General features: G+C 55.4%; 1 protein-coding gene across 2 annotated transcripts in view; it reads left to right on the forward strand.

Moving 5' to 3' along the window:
- The window catches only part of SYNGR1 (synaptogyrin 1), a 28,944-nt gene extending 8,237 nt beyond the window's left edge, over window positions 1-20,707 (forward strand). The window contains exons 2-4 of one of the 2 annotated variants that reach the window (XM_060025689.1): window positions 11,017-11,254; window positions 12,662-12,801; window positions 16,886-20,707. In XM_060025689.1, coding sequence (XP_059881672.1) covers window positions 11,017-11,254; window positions 12,662-12,801; window positions 16,886-17,107 — 600 coding nt within the window. In that variant the 3' untranslated portion in view covers window positions 17,108-20,707. Of the gene's footprint in view, window positions 1-11,016; window positions 11,255-12,661; window positions 12,802-14,033; window positions 14,778-16,885 lie in introns of those variants that run through there. The other variant, XM_060025690.1, reaches the window with a different exon arrangement.
- The last annotated feature ends 553 nt before the right edge of the window (window positions 20,708-21,260 follow it).

Raw genomic sequence — 21,260 nt, forward strand, 5'->3', positions numbered from 1 at the left:
AGGTGGTGGCCGGGCCGGGCCTGGGAGGAGAGAAGGGAGCCCGCCTGCCCCGCCCCCACCCTGCGGCTCTGCACGAGGCTCTTGAGGAAGCCGAGTGCCCCCCCACCCAGTGCCCATCACGCGCCCCTGCGTTGGCTTTGGCCCTTTCCCTCACGTGACCCGGGGGGAGGCAGGGCCTGTTCCCATGAAGGGGGGCCCTTGCAGCCTGACTCATCCCTCAAACGCTCGGCTGCCCGTTTCTTTGTCCGCTCTTCCCGTGAGGCCCAGGAGGCAGGTTGAGGACTTCATGGGGATGCGGGCAGGAAGGCGGGCTCAGCTCGTGCTGAGGGAGAGGACGTGGCAGCCCTTTGTTACGGAGTGAGCTCCCTGTGGTCAGAGGTGTGCAAGCCAAGGATGCTGAGGAGAGAAGAGTCTTTCTCCCAACTCTCGTGCTGCCTGTGCCTCTGCCCATCTATCAGGCTTGCTGTTCACTCACCTTGAAGCCTTTCCTGACCCTCCCTCTGGGTCTGGAGTGGAGACATACACCCAACAACTGAACCAAAAAATAAGAAAAAAATATGTAATGAGGTTATCAAGAAAATAAATGGGGGTATTGGAGAATATTGGGAGTCAGGTCTGGAGAGCTTCTCCGAGGAGGTGGCTTGCATTGAGATTTGGACGTTGAGAAGGAACCAGCAGGAGCCAGCCTGGAAGATCTGGGGAACTCTAGGCATCCCAGGTAGAGGGAACAGCCAGTGCCAAGGTCCTGAGGCAGGAATGAGCTTAGGAGGAAGCAGAGGCGAGTGGCAGGAGAGGAGGCTGAGAGGAAGCTGGAACCCTGGGGGTGGGGTGGGGAGGGGATTTCACCGTGCGGCTGTTGGTGAGTGAGATGCAGCAGGGGTGACACGATCTGACTTAGGTTTAGAGAGATCTGGATGGTGCAGGGGCGCAGGAGTGGCGCACAGAGGCTGGGAAGCTGCCGTCATCGCTTAGCAAGAGGTGATGGTGGCCTGGACCGGCACAGGGGCGGGGGCGGGAGGCTGCATGGAGGAAATTGAGAGTTTTTGGGGAAGGATGAAGAAATAGACCCAAGTGCCAGGTTGGATGGGGTTCAAGGACGCGCCCACTCTGGGGTCTGAGCAGCTGAGTGGGGGCCAGTGTGCAGATGGATGAGGGGGCGGGGAGAGACCAGAGGTGAGACCAGCAGCCCGTCGGTGTCTTCTTCTTCGGGGCTGGACTTTATCCTCAGCCCCGGGAGGGACTGGTGAGAGTTGGGGGAGTGGTGAGCGCCCCCTGGCGCCCGTCTGGAGATGGGTTGGAGGAGGCGGGAGAGGAGGCTGTCCTGAGTCAGGCAAGCAACACTGTGGCCTGGAAGTGGACAGTAGCCGATGCCGCGAACTGGAGAGCCGGCGAGCGGGTCCGCTGGCTGCCTGCAGCGTGAGGCAGGGACCAGGGACTCCTCCCAGCCACCGGTCTGGGGAACAGATGTCTCTGTACAGGGTGAGGTAGATAGAAGGTACCATCCGGAGCTGGCAGGACCGGAGAGTCGTGGACTCCTGACCTCATCTCTTGACAGCTTGTCTGGGGGAAGACTCAGCAGGTGCCCAAGGATGTTTAAAGCCAGGCCTCTGGGAAGTTCCCTGAGAACAGCAGGGACCTCTGTCTCCATCTGCCCCTGATGCTGGCTGGGCCCAGCTGTCCCTGGAGCCCAAGTTAGCCTGATGCCCGGCACTGGCCCAGGCACAGCCTGCCAGCTCTCTGGGCGGATGTGGAGAAAAGTGGGCCGGGCCCCTCCTGCACTGTGGGGAGGTGACAGGCTCGGCACAGCAGCTGTCTCTCCTGGGTCTCGTGCTGGTCCTAGAGTCTGGGATCTGGAAGTCATTTCTTCATGGGGAGGCAGCTGAAGGTCGAGGTTTGGCACACGTTCTGGAATGGGGCTGGACCTGGGGCAGGCCTGGGCAGGAGGCCTGGCACCATGCTTACCTGCTCCGGGTCATCCGGCCGTGGGCTGGCCAGAGTCCAGGCCTCATGGAGCCTCAGCTGCCCTCTGCTGGAGTGCGCGAAGTAAGCCTGCTTTGTTGGGGTGGGCGTTTTGTTGTTGTTTTTGTTTACCTGTTGAAGTGTAGTTGATTTTTACAATGTTAGTTTCTGGTGTACAGCAAAGTGATTCAGTTATACATATAGGTGTGTATATATATATATATTTTTTCAGATTCTTTTCCATTAGGTTATTACAAGATACTGAATCTGGTTCCCTGTGCTCTACAGTAGGACCTTGTTTATCTGTTTTGTACATAGTAGTGTGTATCTCCTAATCTGTGGGGTGTTTTTAGGTTTATTTTTTTCCTTAGAGGTTTTGATGAGGATTAAATGAGATGATTTTTGGCAAGCCCTCCCAGTGGATGCAGGGCCCCTGCAGAGGCTGTGGGCTGGCTCAGGGTCGGGGGTGAGGGTGGGCCGGGGGAGACAGACCGCTAGATGAATCCCAAGCAGGAGTATGTGCAGGGTTAGGGTGGGCGAGAGTGACTGGGAAGGAGGGTGTCCCAGGAGGCAGCTGCAAGTCACCACCTCCCAGCAGGGTTTTGAAGGGTGCGAAGGAGTTCGTTCCTGTTTGAAAGATGAAGAAGGTGGGGAAGGGTGTTCTGGGAGGTGGGAACAGCCAGGGCGAAATTATCAAACAGCCTGTGGCTTTGCTAGTGCTGGCCCTCTAGGATGGTTGAGTCGTGGGGTGGGAGAGAGAGTGATGTGAGGCCAGGGCAGGGTCTGGCAGTTCTGGGTTCTCTGTTTCTGTGTCTCTCTGAGTCCAGGAGCCTGAGATGCTGAGATTCCTTCGGTTTGCTTTTCTGAGTTGGAGATAGCTCTGCTCTAAGTGCCATCTGGAATCCGTTTTTTTAAGGCTCAGGATTGGATTATAAAGATGGTGAAAAAAACAGAGTCTTGCCCCAGTTTACCTTGGTGCTTTTTTTTTTTTTTTTAAACATTTTTCTCTAGTGCAAGGGAGGGAGGTGGTTTTTCCTGTGCCTGCCTGTGCCCAGTGGCCCCCTGAGTACCTCCCGGGGCCCTCACCCTCCATCCTCTCCTGTTTCCTGGCTGCTGGTTCTGCCTCCGCAGCCCTGTCCTGGCCCCTGCAGCAGATCTGCTTGTTGGGGTGAGCTTCCCCCTCCCATGCCTCTGCCACTGTGGCCAGCGTAGAATTTCATTGTGGTTTAATTTCCGGTTCTCTGATGGCTGCTCTGCGTGCTCCTTGCCATCCGGCCTTAGCAAGTCACCCCAGAGGCCGCCCGACACAGGGCACCGGCCTTGGATTTTTGTCAATACTCCATCCACCCTTAAACAGCCGTGGGACCTGGGCAGTTCCCTGGACGTGGGTAAAATGAGAATAAGGCCATGGACCTTGTGGAGTGAAGAGCATGTGTTTCAGTCACATCGTGGGTCTTGAGGGAGTCCCCGTTCCTCCTGCCTTGGACTGTGGAACAGAAACCTGGGGCCTGGGCCTGCTTTTGGGAGGCTCCCTCCCACTCGGGGTGGGGAGACTGCAGCTAAATGGAGGAGTTAACCTGGGGCCCAGAGGGTCCTGCAGGGGGTGTGGTGAGACTGCAAGGGCCTTGTTGTGTGTCCTTGGCAATGCTGCTTCCCCTCCCCTCGGCTCAGTTTCTCCATCTGTAGACTCTCAGCCTGGTCCAGGGGTGGCTCCCTGCCCTGGCCCAGCCCTGCAGCCTGCGGGGGACCTGGCACGACACCTCTGTTCCCAATTCTCATCCAGCCCAGCCCCTCCCCGACTGCCCTGCTCCCCGCAGCAGGCCAGTGTCTGCAGATTCTGGTGGCTTTACCTCCAAAGGACATTCAGCCCCCACTACTTCACCCCATCCCGCTGCCCGTGCCAGCCCCGCCCGCTTGTCCCTCACCTGGGCGCTGATTAGCCCCTCTGGTCTCCCTGCTTTCACCCTCGCCCCACAGTCTTTTCTCCACCATGACCAGGGTGAGTCTTCTTTTTTTTTTGCGGTACGCGGGCCTCTCACTGTTGCGGCCTCTCCTGTTGCGGAGCACAGGCTCCGGACGCGCAGGCTCAGCGGCCATGGCCCACGGGCCCAGCCGCTCCGCGGCATGTGGGATCCTCCCGGACCGGGGCACGAACCCGTGTCCCCTGCATCGGCAGGCGGACTCTCAACCACTGCGCCACCAGGGAAGCCCCGGCAGGTGGATTCTTAACCACTGCGCCACCAGGGAAGCCCACGGTGAGTCTTCTTAAACCTAAGTCAGATCAATCACTCACCTGCTCTTAACCCCAAAGTGACTCCTGAACTCAGCCTTCCCCTGCAGGCCCTGGGGGCCGGCCCCTGCCTACCTCGGGGACCTCCCCTTGCTCACTGTGCTCCAGACACACCCTGTGCACCTCCTCGAGGCACCAAGCTTATTCGCGCCCCAGGGCCTTTGCACTTGTGGTTACTTCTCCCTGGAACATCTCTCCCCAATATCTGCATGGCTCTGCCTTTCTGCATATGGGCGTCTGCTCAAAGGTCACTACATCAGTGACCCCCATCTGCCCAGTCTGTCTCCTCCTGCCTTGCTTGGCGCTTCTTCGGGACACTTGTCTGGACTCTTGTACATGTCTCTCAGCTGTTTGTCTCCCTGATGAGAACAGGGACCTTGCCCCCTCAGCCTCTCGCACAGGGCCTGGCACGTACTAGGTGCTTAGAAATACTTTAAAATGAATGAACAACCGATAGCAAGCCCCAGTTCTCTGGCCTCCGAGCTGCGGCCTCCCAGGCCCCGGAGGCAGGGGGCCCTGTGGCTGCAGAGCGGTCATCTCCCTGGGGAGTGCAGGCCCAGCAGAGGGGCAGCTCACCCCACCGCCACCCAGCATAATCAGAAAAGTTAGTTATAGCCCAGCACCTACCGCGTGGTAGAAAGAATATTACGGAAAGAAAACAGCGGAAAGGGCCGGGGGTTGTGAGGTGGGCAAGTAGGTGACTGGTGGGAAGTGGAGGGAAGGGAGGCACCGGGAGAGGTGGGCAGAGCGGGTACTTAGAGGACCTTGACCACCAGCCCTAGAAGCTTGGATTGTGTCCAGAAGGCCCAGGGCCGGGGATTGGGGGCCTTAGGTGACCTTCGTTCTGCAGGGTGGGGACCATGATCCATAGACCCAGATCTCGTTGCTCCTGTGGCTTCTCACCGCATTTAATCCAATGTGCCCGTGGCCCACCAGGTCCTGCCCTCCCTGCCGCTTCCTGTCCCATTGCCTCCTCCAGCCCCAGCTCCCTGGTCCCTGCTCCAGGCGTGCTCCTTCCCTCACCTTCAGCCTTTGCCCCTTCTGTTCCTGTGCCTGAAACACGCTTCCCCTGATCTGTGCAGGGCTGGCTCCTTCTTGGCCCAGCTCAGAGGTCACTGCTCAGGGCTCCCTCCCCTGACCACTGCCACCTCTTCCCAGCACTTGCCACCGTGGGTCATTGCCTCAATTATCTTTTCCACTTGTTTAGTGTCAGTCTGGCATTTTTTGGTTGTTTACTCTGCATCACATGCTCTTCCTTACACGTAGGACCTCATTTATTCCTCACAAAATGTCAGTGGTTTAGGTGCTATTGTTGTTGGGAACCGAGACTCAGAGAGGTTAAGCCCAAGGTCACCCCGCTAGACAAGGGGCCAGGCTCTCGCCCCCTCACTCCTGTAGCTCCAGATGGTCAGCTCCCCGACAGCAGGGGCTCCACGGACGTGGTCCCCCTTGACGCCCCCTCCCAGCACAGTGCAAGGCACTGAGAAGCCTGTGACCTGTGATGAATGCCTGACGGAGGCCCAAGTCTGCAGGAGGGAGCCGTGGGCGGAGAGGATGGCGGGGAGCCCAGGGGCTGAAGGACGGGCTGCAGGGAGCTGGCATGCCAGCTCTGCCAGTTCGATGGGTCAGGTCCAGGAGGCTGTTTAATCTTGCTCCTTCCCCTCTTGGGGACACGCCCTCACCAGCACTTTCCTCCTGGCGTCTCTGAGGACTCCCTGCTCCTCTCCCCCAAGAGGGCCCGTCTTAATGCTTCCTCCTCTGCTGTCCCCAAAGCCCGGACTTCCGCCCACCTGCTGCCCCCACGCCTCCACTCAGCCTGCTTTAGGGAGGGGGTCCACCCTTGTTCCAGCCCCCAGGGAGCGTGTCTTCTCTCCCAGGGCCTCTGGAGAAGGGAGTTAACCCTTAACGAAGTCCAGACTGCTGTGCTCTGTGTACTTGTGTATAATGCTTCCATCAGCCCTGGAGGGAAGGTTAATTTTTACAGAGGACCAATCTGAGGCTCAGAGAGGTTAAGTCGTTTGCCTGAGGCCACACAGCATGAGCAGCAGGCCTGGGATTTGAATCCAGTAGGTCTGTGTGACTCCTCAGTGTCTGAAGTCTCTGTCTAATCAAGAGACTTTTCCATTTTGCTGGATTGGTGATGTCTGATGACATTGGGACTGGGCCTCAGATTCCCAGCCTGGCAGTTTTCTGGTAGGAGCCTTGGACTTGTCTTGGTGCACAGGCCCAAGGGGCTGTGTGAGTGGTAGTCCCTGGAGTTGTGCAGTGCACGGCCCAGGCAGCTGGCTGTCAGAGCCCGCCTTTGTCTCCCAGTGGCGTCTTCGTTGCTTGTCTGGGCTGTCAGTAGCCTAGGGGTCCCTTTGACAGTTGCTCTGAAGTCTGGACTTCGTGCCTCTCCCCTCGTGTGCCCCTGAACGCCAGACTTGCCATTCCAGTCCCACGGCCTGTTCCCATCACACTGATGCTTTCCTACTGATCCCCTGGGTCTCTGGAAATAAAGGGTCACGCCTGCTTCAGGGCCCACCTCCTGAGGCTGAGGGTCAGCTTGGTCAGGTGGAAGAGAGCGTAGGGCTGAGGTTCAAGAGACCTGGGTTCAAGTTCAGCCTGTACCCTGACAACAGTGTCACCTTCTCTTTCTGAGCCTCAGTTTTCCTTCTCTGTCAATTGGGGGCAGTACAAATTGCCCTTGCTGCTCCACGCGGAGATTGTGAAGATGCAGAGCCTGTGACCGGGCAGAGCTGTGTGCCAGGAGGCCTGCACTGGTCTGCAGGTTGAGGTGACATGTACATTCCCAAATCAGGACTGGCACATGTGTGGCTCACAGGCCACCACTGCCCATTTCAGTGCCCGTGGCTGAACCAGGACACAGCACCCCCCGCATCCTTTCTTTTTTTTTTTGAATTGCAGAAAAATTCATATTACCCACAATAACCCATTTTAAAGTATACAGTTCAGTAGCATTTAGTGGATTCTCGATGTTGTACAACTACCACCTGTCTAGTTTCGAAACTTTTTCATCACCCCATAAATACCCGCCATACCCATGAAGTAATCCCTCCTCATTCTTCCCTCCCCCAGCCCCCGGTAACCTCTAGTCTGCTTTTTGTCTCTGTTTTGCCTATTCTGGGTATGATACATAAAAGAAATCATAATACTGACCTTTGGTGTCTGGGCTTCTTTCACTTCTTTCTTCACCTGTTTTAAGGTTCATCCAGTTGCAGCATATATCAGAACTCTGTCCCTTTTTATGGCTGAATAATATTCCATTGTATGGATGTGCCATTCATCCATTCATGGACATTTGGGTCAGAATCCTTGTTAACGCAAGTGTCATGAACCAGCGGTCTCCAAACCTTAGTTCATGCCGTCCTTCAGGAAAAATTTTTGAATCAGTCCTCCCATTAAACGTAAATTTGAAACCCACGCACCTATGGTCAGTTAATCTATGACACAGGAGGCAAGAATATACAGTGGAGAAAAGACAGTCTCTTCAACAAGTAGTGCTGGAAAAACTGGAGAGCTACATGGAAAAGAATAAAATCAGAGTGTTCTCTAACACGATATATAAAAATAAACTTCAAAGTGGATTAAAGACCTAAATGTAAGACTGGAAACCATAAAACTCCTAGAGGAAAACATAGACAGAATACTCTTTGACATAAATCATAGCAGTATTTTTTTGGAATTATCTCCTAAAGCAAAGGAAATAAAGGCAAAAATAAACAAATGGGACCTAATTAAACTTAAACCTTTTGCACAGCAAAGGAAACATGAACAAAACAAAAACACAACCCTACTGAATGGCAGAAAATATTTGCAAATGATATGACTGATAAGAGGTTAATATCCAACATATATAAACAGCTCATACAACTCAACATCAAAAAAACAACCTGATTAAAAAATGGACAGGAGACCTGAATAGACATTTTTCCAGAGAGGAAATGCAGATGGCCAGCAGGCACATAAAAAATGCTCACCATCGCTAATCGTCAGGGAAACGCAAATCAAAACAAAAATGAGATATCATATCACACCTGTCAGAATGGTTATCATCAGAAAGAACATAGGGACTTCCCTGGTGGTCCAGTGGGTAAGACTTCACACTTCCAATGCGGGGGGCCCGGGTTTTATCCCTGGTCAGGGAACTAGATCCTGCATGCATGCTGCAACTAAGAGTCCAAATGCTGCAACTAAAGATCCCGCATGCTGCAATGAAGACCCGGTGCAGCCAAAATAAATAAATAAATAATAAACAGATAGATAAATAAATATTTTTTTAAAAAGAACACAAATAACAAATGTTGACGAGGATGTGGAGAAAAGGGAACCCTCCTACACTGTTGGTGGGAATGTAAATCGGTGCAGCCACTGTGGAAAACAGTATGGAGGTTCCTGAAAAAACTAAAAATAGAACTACCGTATGACCCAGCAATTCCACTGCTGGACATATATCTGAAAAAAACAAAAACACCGACTTGAAAAGATACATGCACCCCAATGTTCATGCATTATTACAGTTGCCAAGAAATGGAAGCAACCTAAGTGTCCATCAACAGATGAATGGATAAAGAAGATGTGGTACATGTTGTATATATATATAATGGAATACTACTCAGCCATAAAAAAGAATGAAATTTTGCCATTGCAGCAACATGGGTGGACTTGGAGGGTATTATGCTAAGTGAAATAAGTCAGACAGAGAGAGACAGGTACTGTGTATCACTCATATGTGGAATCTAAAAAACACAACAAACTAGTGAATATAACAAAAAAGAAGCAGACTCACAGATACAGAGAACAAGCTAGTGGTTACTAGTGGGGATTAAGAGGTACAAACTATTACGTATAAAATAAGCTACAAGGATTTATTGTACAACAAGGGACTATAGCCAATAATTTATAATAACTATAAATGGAATATAATCTTTAAAAATTGTGAATCACTATATTGTATACTTGTAACTTATATAATATTGTACATCAACTATACTTCAATAAGAAATGTGGATTTGTTTTATATATATTACTGCTACACTAATATGTCCAGTACATTATAAAACCCATGTAAAGTGTAGACATCTTAAAAAGATACAATTTAAAAAATGATGCTGCTTATATTTTTTCTCACACCTGCGCTGGAGTCACTTCCCATCATGGGTGTTAGCTAAGGACAAAAATGTGTCTGGGTCATATTGAAATTCTAGTTCCTTATTATAGAAAAGTTGGAAAGCAAAGTGAAGTGGACAATGGACAATAAACGCTCTGCAGCCTGCACCTCAAGTTCACTGTAGGCCACATCTGAGGTTCTGTTTTCCTGTTTGTGTGTTTGTCTGTTGGGTCTGGGCCTCCTCATAATCATAGTTTCTGGGGAGGCGAGAGGTAGGAGGAAAAATCATGAACTTCAGAGTCAGGTCCCTGGGTTTGAAGCCAGCTCTGCCACGTACCAGCTGTGTGACTCTGGGCACATTCACCAATACCTATACCTTCCCTGCTTCATCTGCAAAATGCCGATGATGCTGATTGTCCTCGTTAGCTGCTGCTGTGTAACAAGACACCCCAAAATGTAGTGGCTTAAAACAACAAACATTTGTTATCTCACAGTTTCTGTGGCCAGGAATCTGCTTAGCGAGGTGCCACTGCCTCTCACATCATGGTGTCAGCCAGGGCTGCGGTCTCATCTGAAGGCTGAGGGAGGATCCATTGTCAAGCTCACTTACATGGTGCTGGCCGGACTCGTTCCCTGTGGGCCGCGGGGCTCAGTTCCCTGCTGGCTGTTGACTGGAGGCCTCTCAGTTCCATGCTGCGTGTGTTTCTCCATAAGGCAGCTCAAAACCTGGCAGCTGCTTCAATCAGAGCAAGCAAGTGAGAGGAGTCAGGAGGGGGTGAGCACGATGGAGGCCAGGTCTTTGTAACCTCCTCGCGCAAGCGACATCCTGTCGCTTTTTGACGTATTCTGTTTGTTTAGAAGCAAATCGCTAGGCTCAGCCCACAGTCTAGGGGAAGGAGATCGCACAAACGCGGAATACCAGGAGGTGGGGTCTTAGGGGACCACCTCTGCTGGCTGCCAGCCCAGCTGAAATAGACCTGTCTTGGAAGTTGTTGGGGAGCACTTAAGGAGGTAACACATGTTACACTTGGGGTCCTGCAAGTAATTGACCTGTTGCTCTGTAATTGACAGGATTGTGACTGTTGTATTTTTTTCATTTATCATTCTTTCCACTTGTCAGGGCCTGGGCAACAGGGAAGGGTGGGACCAAGGACAGGGCCTGAGACCCCAGAACAGCCTGTGGCTCTGCAGAGCAGAGGGGAGCACAGAATGGGGCTGGGCACGTGCCCACATCCGGGGGAATAAGCTGGGGGCTTGCTGGCTTGGCAGTTTACCACCCAGAGGGCTGAGACCTCTTCTCCTGGGAGGCCAGGTCCAGTCCTAGAGGAACTGTGGTATCAGGGCCCAGGAAGACCTCTCAGCACCTGGCTGGAAGGGGAGTGGGGCCACATCTGTGGTCAGAGGGTCCTCAGTGCCTGCAGCTGAAGAAGAAGGCGACTGACCCCGCCTGTGCTGTGTGACCCCAAGCAAGTTCCCTTCCCTCTCTGGGCCTGCCCTCTGAAATGCATGCTTAACACCGGCCCTGTGGCTGTTTGGGGTGAAGAGGGCTCACAGAGAGGCAGGCAGCGGGCCGAGGGGGTTGGCAGCCCTCCCCTCCCCTGGGGCTGGTACTGGGAGGGGTCTCACGCCTGCCCCTGCCCCTCCCCCGCCACCGCAGGTGTTCTCCATCGTGGTGTTCGGCTCCATCGTGAATGAGGGCTACCTCAATAGCCCCTCAGAGAGCAAGGAGTTTTGCATCTACAACCGCAACCCCAATGCCTGCGGCTACGGCGTGACCGTGGGCGTGCTTGCCTTCCTCACCTGCCTGCTCTACCTGGCCCTGGACGTGTACTTCCCGCAGATCAGCAGTGTCAAGGACCGTAAGAAGGCCGTCCTGTCTGACATCGGCGTCTCGGGTGAGCCCCCATCCCAGTGGGCACCCCCCAACCCCAGCACAACAGAGTCCGCAGGGGGCTGTCCTGGCCGTGGTCCTCCTCAGCCTCACGCACACCTGGGAGGCGGCTGCCACCCTTCTCCCTATTTTCCAGATGGGGAAACTGAGGTACAGGCAGGTGAAGAGACAGACTTGGGGTCACAGGGCTGGCAGCAGGGAAGGGTGGAACCAGGGCTGGGCTGAGACCCCAGAACAGCCCACAGCTCACGCAGGGAGGGGAGCACAACGACCAGAGGAGTTACCCCTTCTTTCAGTGGCCTCCTCTGGCCCCTTCCCTGGTGGAGCCCCGTGAGAAGTAAGCAAGGCGATGGCTGAAGGCCCTAACACACAGTAGGTACCCCGGGAGGGTCAGGACCTGGAGCTGGGGAGCCACCGTGACCTGCCACCCTTGCCCTTCAGAAATGGCCTTTGGCAGAAGTACCCTGGTCTCTGTCCCCATGAGTTCCGAGAGACTGATTGGAGGGTGCTTGGATTTGGTGTCACTGGCCTGGGGTTGTGGTCTCAGGTGTCTGGCTGGGACCTCCCCCCACTTCCTGGCCCCAGGACTCTCAGGATGTGCCTGGCTTGCAGGCAGTGAGGCCTGGGGTCCCTTAGACTTGAAGGAACTAGAATGACATGAGTGGTTCTCAAACTTCGTTCCATGGAGCCCCTGGGTTCCCCAGCAGTGTCTCTGGGAGGGGCTGGGCTCTAGGCACCACCCCCGGCACACACGTTTTTTATCCTGAGCAGCTCTGGACTTCTATGGATAGACTGTGGGCATCTAGAGATCTTGTTGCCACAGGGCTCGCACCACTAGACTCCCCAGACCTCAGCTCTCCAAGGGCCCCTCACTAACCTCGGGGCCTTGTGAGGCTGCAGTCACACTAGTGGTTGAAACTCAGACCTGCTGGCCCCGGCATCCCCTCATCCTCCCCTGCCCAGTTCTCTGGGAGGCTGCGGGGTTGGGTGGACGCTCCTCCCAGAGAGCTGCAGGTCTCAGGGTGGACCATGGGTCAGTCAGGGATTCAGCCAGGAAATGTGTGTTGGCTGAGGTTAGAGACACGCCGGCCGAGGCTGACTGACGTTTCTCTGTCTCTCCTCCCCTCTGTGTCTCCCTCCCTCTCACTGCCCGGCCCTCCCTGGATCTGCTCCCGGCCTGGCTGGTTCCTTTCTGTGGTCTCTCTCCCGCTCTGCATCTGACCGGCCTCTCTGTTTCCGCCTGCACCTTGCCTGTGCTCTCCCCACTCTGGCCCCCACCTCCTCTCCCTTTGGGGGTGGGGGAGCGTGGGAGACGTGCTCTTGAATGTCCCCCGTTCCTCGGTTTCCAATCGCCTCCCTCTTCGCCCTCTCTCCCCGCGCGGGCGTCTGCCTGGCCCCGCGCACACCCCAGCCTTCTGGGCCTTCCTGTGGTTCGTGGGCTTCTGCTACCTGGCCAACCAGTGGCAGGTCTCCAAGGACAGCCCGCTGAACGAAGGGACAGACGCGGCCCGGGCTGCCATCGCCTTCTCCTTCTTCTCCATCTTCACGTGGGTGAGTACACCGCCCACCCAGCCCACACTCGCCGGCCCCAGCCAGGCTCCCGGGCTGGTGGCCTTTGAGCATAGCCATGGTCTCTGTTCTGCTTCTCTCCTCAATGCTCATGGCGGGGCTGCTCCCTGAGGAAGGAGACTGTCCAGCAAAGACAGTCAGGTGGTGGTGGCAGACCCTGGCTTTGGTGCAGAGCACCATTCCTGTGGTAATGGACTCCCCTCCCAGCCACTCCAATAGTTGGGTGGTAGGTAGTTACTGTCCCCTTTTACAGATGACAAAGCTGAGGCCTAGATGGGAAGATAAGGCCTTGAGGTTCAAGGCAGGGAAGGAGCCCAAGCAGAGAGTCAGGAGACCTGGGTCAAATCATGGGGCTGCCTCTCATTTTCTGGGCCTCTGTCTTCCCATCTGTAAAGTGAGGAGATTGGATTTGCTGTGGGGTGTGTCACAAACGCAGATGGCCACGGGGCAGGCAGGATGTGAGAAGGTGTGAGTGGACCGGGTGGCATGTGCACACCGTCCTAAAAGGGTACCCTCTGCCCGGCCCCTGTTCTGAGCAGTAATGGGGACCCACAGAGGCCAGGTCTTCCTGTTTTCCCAGGGAGCCCAGAAGTCTGAATTTCTATGAGAAATCTGATCTTTATGTGTTAGCAATTTGTTCAAGTTTAAAGAAATATATTGTGTGGGTCCAAAAAAGCATGTCTCTGGGCCCCACTGGCCAGAGGTCACCCCTTTGCAGGCTCTAGACCACGGGGTGTTGAGCACCCATCAGCGTGACAGCAAGGCTGGTCCTTCTTTCCCACTGGTTCCAGGTCCTCTCGATTTACTTTTTCTTCTCTCGTCTCCCTCCTGCAGATATCTGGGCTTATATAGGCTCCGTTGCCACATCCCGAGGGTTCTCGCCTCCCCTCTGACAGTGCCCCCTTCCCTCCAGACCTTCCAGCTGTCCTGACCCCTCCTGTGAAGCCTTGCCGCAGCCAGCCTTCCCTGTCCCCCCTGCCCTCCTGGGCCTGTCCTAGACTTCTTCCTTTTTTGTGGGCTCCTGGCTATCCCTTTTCTCTTGGGGGCGGGGCTTGCAGAGGAGGAGTGGGTGATTGGACACCAGGACTTCCAGGGGTGGGTCTGAAAGCCTGACTGACAGGTGCCCACCAGCCCACTGCAGTCAGCCTCCCTGCCGGCACCTCTGCCTCTCCCTGTTCTTCCCCACTGGCCTCACCCCTGCTGTCTCCTGGCAGAGCCTGACCGCAGCCTTGGCCGTGCGGAGATTCAAGGACCTTACCTTCCAGGAGGAATACAGCACGCTGTTTCCCAGCTCAGCACAGCCGTAGGCCCGCCCGGCTTCCAGAGGCAGGGAGCCCTAATCATGCCCAGTGGCAAGGTTGGGGGGCAGCCCACTTCCTGGACCCGCCAAGATGCCAGGGCGTGCAGGGCGGTGGAAAGCTGGCTAGAGGGGCCAGTTAAGACTCACCATTCGCTCATTGCCTCCTTTGTTTATTCTTCATGTGTCCGTTCATTCAGTAAACATTTATTGAGCAACTGTTATGTGCCTAGTGATGAATCAGATGTGGTCCCTGGCCCCAGGAGCCCACATCCTGGGGAGGCGAAGACAGACAAACCGAAACCTCCCCCAAATGTTCTGCACAGGCTGTAGAAGGGCTGGAGGTGGCTCCACACATGGGCTGTCAGGGTGCCGAGCTGTGGGCTGAGAGCCCGTCCCATGGCTGCAACATGAAGGCCGATTTTCCAGTCGCCATGGAGGCTGGCTGCCAAGGGGGGTCTGGCCCAGGACATCAGAAGACTCATGGTCTGGCTCTGCTCTCGTGTGCTTTGTGACCCTGGGCAGACCTGTGCACCTCTCTGAGCCTCAGTCTACTTCCCTGGACTGAGGAGTGATAATGTACCAGCCTCTCAGGGCTGTTGCACAGATGAAACAAAGCTTGGCACAGGGCTTGGCACAGAGATGCTCAATAAATGTAGGTTCTTTTGTTCATTCATTCATTCATTCATTCTCTCCAAGGAGTCAAGGACACCTTCATAATCTCTACTTTGGGAGTGATTCCCGTGTGGTGAATCCCTGTTCTTCCAAAGGACCTTGGCCCCCATTTCTACACAGGTTCCCTCTGCTGCCCTGGAGTACAAACTGGCCCCCAGGGCAAAGCACTGCACGGTGGAAATGCCACAGAGAGTGCACCTGCTCTGAAGAAGCAGGGCCAGGTGGACCACCAGGTCCCTGGGCTCTGAACAGAACGCCCAGCCTCACCTCTGCACCCCAGTCCAGCAGGGGCCCACACCCCTCCATGGCTCCTGTCTGTGGCTCTTTGAACTGGCTGGCTAAGGGAGGCCTTGACTCAGTGGGGATGGAGGAGTGACCACAGATATAGCACTAGGTGCCTGTAGCTAGAGGCCCCTTCCTGGAAGGGTCTGCAGAGGTCATCTGCTCCAGCCCTCTGCCTCCGTGCAGACCCCAGTGGAGCCAGGGAGCTGTGGGAGGACCAGGTCTGCAGAAGTTCCTCTCAGGGACTCATTCATTCATTCATTCATTCCCCTTGTGCTCTTGTGGGCTCACTGATGGCTCAAGGGTGCTGACAACGTTGCTGGTACCCCAGGGGGGACTTTCCACCTCCCTGCTTCTCCAGGCTCCTGCATCCGAGTGCCCCACAGCCAGTACCTCTTACCAACATAGTGGAAAATACAGGAGGGCCACTCCTAACCTCCTCAGCCCACCTCATTGAGGCCTGGTCTGCCTTTCCCAGGCCCCTGGCCCTTTGCCCCCTGCCTCTCACCCATTGACCCTTTTGGGTTCCTGGTTGACTCAGTGCCTTGTCAGCAGGCTGATCAAAAGGAAGGAGGTGGGGAGGGCCGTGGCCTGGGAAGGGGCAGGACCCCTGTGTTTAGGTCTGGGTTCTGGCACTGACTGCCATGAGTCCACCCTTTTCTAGGCCTCAGTCTTCCCAGACCCCAAACAAGGGTATGTAGAACATTATTAGCATTTTCCCATCACAGGCAGATTACCTGGATTGGGAAGGTCTCTGGAGAAGACTTTCAGTGCAAACCTATAAACATTGTCGTCTAATGACAGATTTAATTTATTCCCTAGCTTGGTGTGATCAGTGTCATTGTCCTTCATAACAATGAAACTGCTTTTACTGGAAAAGAACTTCCCACTTATGCATTTATGCGGTAGACAAGTCTTTCCCAGCTGGGTCCTGTGAAAAAGGGCTTCAGTGGTTGGATAAGGTTGGCAAATGTTGCTTGCCATAGTTTTCCCCTTGGGGATCCCAGCATATATTAGTCATTAGTCAAAGCTCTGACAAGTCCTATAGTCTTCTATTTAACTCAGTTTCCCAAACTTGTTTGGTGAAGCATTTCAGTTAGAATTAGGTTCAGCGACAAATGACAGAAATCACAAATGACAGTGGTTTAAACAAAGTCTAAGTCTGGGAAGACAGTCCAGGGCTGGCATAGTGGCTCCAGAAGTCTATAGTGACCCAGGCTTCGTCCATCCCTATAATTTGGCTCATGGACCTCATGGTCCATTATGACAACTAGAGCGCCCGCTATCACACCTGCATTCCAGGCATCAGGTCAAAGGGTGGGACAGAGAACTTGGGGGTGACCCATTGACTAGAACTTAGTCATATGGCTATGCCTAACTGCAAGAGAGACAGAATAGCTTTTAGGAGATGCCGACATTTCTCTGTCCCACCAAAACCTTTTTTCTCCATTCCATCTAACTCCCTAAGAACACATCTTGAGAAGGATGCTGTGGGCCTTGGGGGCATTTTAACACTCCAAAATGAAGACTCTAGAATTTTTGTTGACCCAGAGTGACCTCTGGGATTAGGGGCCATAGGGCAGGTGATTTCTGAAGTTCTTTGTGGCTAGAGAGTGTGGTTCTGGGCTGGCTTCGAGGACGGCCTTCCCTCCTCCCCAGTCAAGCTTGTTTCATCTTCTGTGTTTTGAGGATATTTAACCCTCTATTGCCCGTGTCCTGTGGACTAACCTCTACTAACCCAGTGCTCTTGTCTGTCTTTCCCCTAACCATCCCCTCCCGCCTGTCCTTGTCCCCGCCGACCCCCGTCCCCAGGCGGGCCAGGCTGTGCTGGCCTTCCAGAGGTACCAGATTGGCGCAGACTCGGCCCTCTTCTCCCAGGACTACATGGACCCCAGCCAGGACTCCAGCATGCCTTACGCCCCCTACGTGGAGCCCAGCACCGGGCCAGACACCGCCGGCATGGATGGCACCTACCAGCAGCCGGCCAGCGCCTTTGAGCCCGAGCCCCAGGGCTACCAGTCACAGGGCTACTGAGCCACAGTGACCACCTGCCCCCCGCCTGCCTGTGACCTGCCCCAGCTGCCCCCTGCTCCCCTTCACACCCGGCCCCCTTCTCCCTCCCAGGCTGCCCTACCCGGTCCCTCCAGGTGGTCCCACTGAGGTCCAGGGCAGCTCGGGTGGGATGGGGCAGTGAGGTGTTGGGGGGGTATCCACATGTGTGTGCAGGTGTGTTCAGCAGGGCCCTGGGGTGTTTGCATTCATTCCTTGTGTCTTCGAGCGTTCGTTGAGCACCTACTATATATCAGGCCTGTGCTTGGCATGAGTGCTGAAAGACAAATGGTCCCTGGAAATGGGGAAGAGGAGATGTGGAGGAGGCCCTACTGGTACCAGAAGTAGGAATGGAGAGAAAACTAGACCCGGAGGATGCTGGGAAGGTTTGGCTGCAGGGTGTGAGCACCCACAGGACACTGGGGGCTGTCACCCGCTAGGAGTGACACAACCGCCCTGCTAGGAGTGTTGGCCTGTCTCCATTTTATGGCTGAGGAAACTGAGGCCTGGAGAGGTCAAGGTCACTCACCCAGGGTCATTCAGGCAGCCAGTGATAGAGATGGGGCCAAGCCCAGGCCCCTGACTACAGAGCACCTGCTGTCCCCTGGCCTTCCCACCATCCCCCCTCCCCGAGCTGGGGGCTCCACCGCTCAGTGCTACTGTCACTCTGGGAGGGCTTGGGGACCTCAGCCCATGAGACACCCTGATTCTGCTGCAAGCCAGGGGCCTGCTCTTCCCCGACTGTTCCCTCAAGTGGGACAGCCCTGCCTCCAGGCCCCTCTCCCCACATCCCGCCAGCCCCTCCCCTGGCCGCCTCCCAGGGCCGGAGAGCCAAGAGGGCGGGCCTGGCTCCCGTGTGCTGCTCCGTGCTGCGCGTATCCCGCCAGGAGCTCCAGCACGCCTTTGTGGCCTCCTGGCGACTGACCATGTCCCTGCCTCTCGGAGGGGCTCGCTATGTCCCTGCCCGGGGCCGAGTGGACGAGGAGGCCTGGATGGGGAGCACGTCGCCCAAGGTTACAGTGAGTGAGTGGCAGGGCTGGGCTTGCTACCTGGTCTCCTTGGTCCCAGCTACCCAGCAGGTGCCCCATTCCCTGCCCTTGTGACCTCCCAGGAAACAGAACTGATCTGGGACACTGTGTCATCTTCCCTCATTTGGGGTCAGCCAGGGTCCCAGGGGCTGGGACAGCCAAGCCAAAGCCTTCCAGAAGGCCTGCCAATGGCCGGTCTCCCTATGGGAAGACAGGGGCTCTAGACCCAGCAAGGCCAGCCTGCAGTTGCTGTCGTGGGACAAACTGTCCTCAAGATGAACGGTGAGAGCCCCTGGGGCGTGGAAGGCTCCGGGAGGCCACAGGCTGTAGGGGAGAGGGTGGCAGGTGTCCTCAAAGGCACAGGGAGGGTTGTGGGGGACAGGGAGGGACTCTTACACAACGTGGGCTCTCCACTGAGCCTTAAGGGTTGGGGAGGCCTTGAAGAGGGGAGAGGTGTGGAGAGACCTGGGGCCCAGCGTCCACCAGCCAGTGCCTCAGGAAGCAGGGCACTGGAATTGCAGGTCAGCACGGTGCTGGGTGTTCCCACCACCAGCCCCCACGAGAACCCTAAGGGGCAGGTAATATTTGTTCACTTGCCTGTTGATTCAGCAGTTATGGGGCATCTGTGCTGGGAATATAGAGGGTGGGGTCCCTGCCCTCAAGGAGCCGACAGTCGTCAGAGGTGAGCATTAAACCGACAGCTGTATCCAGGGTCCATTACAGGGGTGAGGCGCTATGCGAGTGCATGACGGGCTGCGGCTCCCCAAGGAGGGGCCCTGAGGATGGGCAGCAGTTAGCTTGGCAATGAGGGAAGGAGAGGAAATTTCCTAGGCAGAGAAGTAGCATCGTTGTCCCCACTTAAGGGGAAACTGAGGCTCAGCACGTGAATTAGCAGTGGAGCATGGATCAGGTCTGGTCAAGTCCTCCCAAGAGGCAGCGGTGACGGGAGAGGACCCCAGGCAGCCAAGTGACAGCTGCTTGTTGCTGACTTCAGTTTTCCACATCTGGGGAAGGGGCTCTATCTATGGTTCTCTCCCCCTGGGTGGCCCAAGTGGGGACAGGATGGGGCTCTGGTATCTGCCAGGTTGAGCAGTGGAACCGGTACCAGAGCAGCGGTTTGCGAAAAAGGTAAGGGTGGGAGTGGGTGTGTTTCTGGCAGAGAGAAGCTCTGTGCCCACATAGGATTCTATGAGAAGTCCTCTCCCTCACCCACTCCCCACCAAAAACATCCCTTGCTGATGGGCACCAGGAGACCCCAGGGTGCTGCCCATCTCTTCCCCTGGGCACCGACCAGCTGCTGGTGATGCTGGGCTAGAGGGCAGGATACCATTTAAACTTTACCCGGTCGCTGGGTGTTTATTACAGACTCTACCTGCCACCCCAGAATGGGAAAACTTACAAGGCCCTGCCAGGATTGGGGGCTGCTGAATCCCCACTAGTCCTGGGGTGCTGCCCAGACAGGGTCCCGTGGTCAGGCTGTGCTGCGGCGGGGGTGAGAAACAGGAGCAGGGATTTGCAGGGCGGGAGTTGATTGAGACCCAGGGCTCCCGACTCCCCTGCTGAGTGGTTGGTGGGGAAGCCCTGCTCCTTCTGTTGGCTGAGGACAGCCCCCGGGGACCCCAAGCTTAGAGCCTGTGCTCACAGGCCAGCGGTATCCCCTTTTCCCTCCCTGCTGCCCCCCTCTGCCTCCCCCTTGCTTCCAAGCCCTTCCTTGGAGAAGGGCACCCCTGCAGTCCGACCTTGCTGAGTTTGGGCTCCCTCCTCCCGTCAAGCGCAAGAGAGGGCCAAGGAAAACTGGGTTCCACACAAGTTTAGAGCTGCACGGACGCTTAGGGGTGGTAGAGTCTGGGCCAGGAAGACAGTGACTTGTCCAAAGTCAAGCACAGAGCCAGAGGTTCGGGATCCAGGTCTCCTGTCTCCGAGTTGACACTCGTCCTGCTCCATCACAGGCATCTGGTCCACCTGGGTGTGTAACAATTGAGGGACTAACTCCCAGAGTGCTGGCATCTGCTCCCCACTCCACCCTTCCCTGGTGGTTCTTGATCTTCAAAGACTGTTGGGGGTCCCAGGCTTCCCCCCACGTTACCCCTCGGGAGCCCCCAACCTTGGCCCAAGACCCCTTTGATTCTCTAAGGAGCACAAAGGGGGAGCACCCCTCCCAAGAGTTTGTGGGAGGATGGACTTGTCCATCCGTCTCCCAGCGCTGCCCCTTGATGTGACGCTCGCCATCCCCTGGTGCCCACAACCCTTGTCTGGGTGCCCTGGCCCTTCCCGCAGCGTTACTGCCTGTGTATAGTATAAATATATATATTTTCTATATATAAGATGTATAATATAAGGCTCCACAAATATATCTCTGTGTGCGTGTGTGTGCAGTGAATGGCAGTCCCCATCCTGGGCCCCCACTCTGGACTCCCCCACCACCTGGTTAAGTCTCAAGAGTGAATCCAGTGGCCCCATGGCACCCTCCTCTATGACATCCGTCCATTTGTGGTGAACCAAGTGAAGGTGGTGACTTCTGGTGACATAGTAATAAAGTGAAGACTCCAAACCCACCAGTGGACTGCAGAGTGTCACGGTGTTTTTTTGGTTCTTGGTGAGTGTGGCTTGGCATTTGCCCATCCCCTCTGTCTCCCCTGACCTGGAACATGCTTTATTTGTTCATTAATGTTTAGTAAAAAGTAAAGTCATTACAGATGAAGCCAATGCCCCTCACCTTCACATGTGTGCATGCACGCACACCCCATCGCCACTCCCTTTCCTGGTCCCTTCCCCAACCACACAGGCAGCCAAGGTTAGCTTGGCCTCATTCCTTCCGGACCATTCCCATGCTCTTACGTACACATGTTTGCAGGGCGCTGTTTTTAAAGTTAGTGGCCCTCAGCTGCCACAGGATTTATTCAGACTCTGTAAAGTGCCAGACACTGTGCTGGGCCCTAGGAGTTCAACACTGAACCAGGTAGACACCCCTGCCCTTGCAGAGGTGGTCTTCCAGCAGGGGAGATGGACGTTAAACCAACGCGCAAGCAAAAATCTCAACTGTGTGAAGTGCTGAGAGAGTGTCAGAAGATGCGGTTTAGACCTGGGCCCCTCTGAGCAGATGACCCTTA

Source organism: Delphinus delphis, chromosome 11 (genome assembly GCF_949987515.2).
Source record: "Delphinus delphis chromosome 11, mDelDel1.2, whole genome shotgun sequence".
NCBI lineage: Eukaryota > Metazoa > Chordata > Mammalia > Artiodactyla > Delphinidae > Delphinus > Delphinus delphis.